We start from the raw sequence: 2421 nt of genomic DNA, 5'->3' as shown, positions 1-2421 counted from the left end.
GATCGAAGGACACCAATGATGTCAGCGCACCCCTCCGTCAAGGATCTCTTGGTCATTTCTGTTAAAAGATGTCGCCCTCAGGTATGGTGGAGCTCTTTACCAGATACATGACTCAACCTGATGACCGGCGCAAATGACCAAGTTTAATAACATTAGGCAGTCACCAGGCAACCAACCCATGTAATACTACGAACTATATATGTCGTGATATCTGGCAATGCATTTTATTGTTTTCACTCATAACGGTTCATTTTTTGTTTATCCGCGTTTCATAACACGTTCCAATTCTATACCAGATCACTCATCGTCGCTCTCTTCCTCTTCGTCGTCGTCATCCTCTTCCTCGCTACTTTCCTCCTCTTCAGCGCTTGCCAGCCAATCCACGAACTGTTGGGTCTGGCTGCGCACTTGTTTCATCTCGTCAGTACTGGAGGACCTCTCATCAGCCCACCACTGCTCGTATGCCTCCTCTTCTAGGATCTCTAGGTCATATAATTCCTTAGCAACAAACAGAAGGACCGTATCGCCACGGTTGCGGTGCACAAGATCTTGCTGAAGCAAAAGCAGGAGGTCGACCTGGTCAGGCTTCGCATCGCGGTCGCGGTCGAACAAGGACCGTTCAATAATCTCACGGTACTTGCCAAAGAGTTCCCTAACGATGTCGCCGGCTCCCTTTCCACCTTCCATCAATTGCTGAGTACGCTTCATGAAAGCCGACACCACGGCGCGTCGAACTTGGTGATCAGAAGCGTTGGCTGTCATACGTAGACTGACCAATTCCAGCTGCACCACGTCCGATGTGACGCCATCGCGCAAGCTGTCATACACACTAGTTGCGGCGTCATGAACGAAGTGTTCTTCGTCATCGTCACCGCCTGAGCTACTAAAGCTTCCTGAGCGAGAGTGGCCGTAGCCTGAGACCTCAGATGAAAGGGTCGAGATAGAATCTGTGGAGAGAGAAAGCTGCGCCATATTGTAAACTGCGGAAGAATTTGTCAGCTGTAATGGCCCTGAGAGTAAATGGAAAAGGAAACATACCCAATCCCGATGAGGCATTGCTCTCGGTATCCGAATCATCCTCATCTTCGTAGGGGACGTATTCATAACCCTCGCCGCCTTCGCCGACGACTTCCGGCTCACTTTCCGGCACCCCCCCGTCTTCTTCCCTTGGGGCGTTGGTAATGCGTTTGCCTTCGCTGACGGTCATTCCGTCGGCGATCTTCACTCCATATGAGAGAAGAGCCCCATACTTGATAGTGCACTTGCTACCAACTTGGACGTTATCTGCAACAATAGCGTGGCAGACAGTCGAACCGTCGCCAATCACAGCACCATCCCAGATGTAGGCACCGTCTAAAGTGACATTCTTACCAATCTTGCAGTTCCTTCCCAGAACCGTATCCTTGACCGTGGTCTTGTCTCCAATGCTCGTGCCTTGTCCAATAACCGTTCGCCGGCCGATAACACATGAACGAGCCAAGGTTACGCCCTGCTCCTGGTAAAGATTTCCCTTCCGAAGTTCGTAGTTGTGGCCCGGAAGTAGGTTGGTGTCGGGGCACAGAGGGTACGCCCACCTCGAAATGACATCCTTGGTAACGGCATCGTACGCCTTCAAGTTTCTCACTCTAGCCGCGTAGTGATCCTTGACGATATGTGTGTGGATCGTCTTTCCATTCAGCTCGTAATCTTTCAGCACACCATACAAGAATTGCGTCCGAGGGGTCTGATAATCGAAGCTGTCAGACCAGAGACTCAGCACGTCAGGCGTGCAAATATCGATGTTGCAGTCGATCAGATCCTGGCGAATATCTAGCTCTGCGTTCTCAAGGATGATTTCCGAGTCGATATTGAGACGGGTCGTCTCTCGTGAATGATGATCGATTTCCTCGTAATGTAGACAGCGGTCTTTCGTAGGGTCGATGATAAAAACGGGCGAAGAAGACGAAGACTTGGTTCTATGGTTTCTGCCAGCCTCCCGCAAGATCATCGTCATAATCGCATCTTTATTTGCTGCACGACGAGCCCGATGTTGGGTCAAAGCGCCTTCAATAGGCAGGTTGCTGATGACATCTCCGCTGACAACGATAAAATCTCCGGTAATAAGATGTTTTCCATCCAGATCGCGCATGACGTCTCCGACGGAGGTAGAAGTGGACTTGAGGAAAGCCAATTGCTTGAACGGCGAGGATGGTGATCTCCATTTGGATGCACTAAAGAAACGTAGCATTAGTATGACCGTAAACTTCATATGGAGAGGGGAAAGCGTCATCCACGTACTTGATATACTTCTCTAACTGATCGGAATGGGCTCCACCGTACAAGAACACGTCTTCGACCCCGGCATTTGCAAGGAACTCCAATGTATACTCAATCAAGGGGGTATTCGCTAGCGGCAAAAGGCACTGTCACCGTCCGTGTCAG

General features: G+C 50.3%; 1 protein-coding gene across 1 annotated transcript; it reads right to left on the bottom strand.

The window, feature by feature from the left end:
* Positions 1-297: 297 nt before the first annotated feature.
* ANOM_011818 (translation initiation factor eIF2B catalytic subunit epsilon) lies at positions 298-2384 on the bottom strand (the record flags this gene model as incomplete). The annotated part of the gene is made up of 3 exons (XM_015557074.1): positions 298-980; positions 1039-2210; positions 2278-2384. Coding segments are annotated over 3 exons (1953 nt in total), but the record flags the coding sequence as incomplete, so codon positions are not given.
* Between the last annotated feature and the right edge of the window lie 37 nt (positions 2385-2421).

Source organism: Aspergillus nomiae (genome assembly GCF_001204775.2).
Source record: "Aspergillus nomiae NRRL 13137 chromosome Unknown contig00867, whole genome shotgun sequence".
NCBI lineage: Eukaryota > Fungi > Ascomycota > Eurotiomycetes > Eurotiales > Aspergillaceae > Aspergillus > Aspergillus nomiae.
Note: the sequence above shows the minus strand (reverse complement) of the source record. Positions and strands in the feature narration are given on the sequence as shown.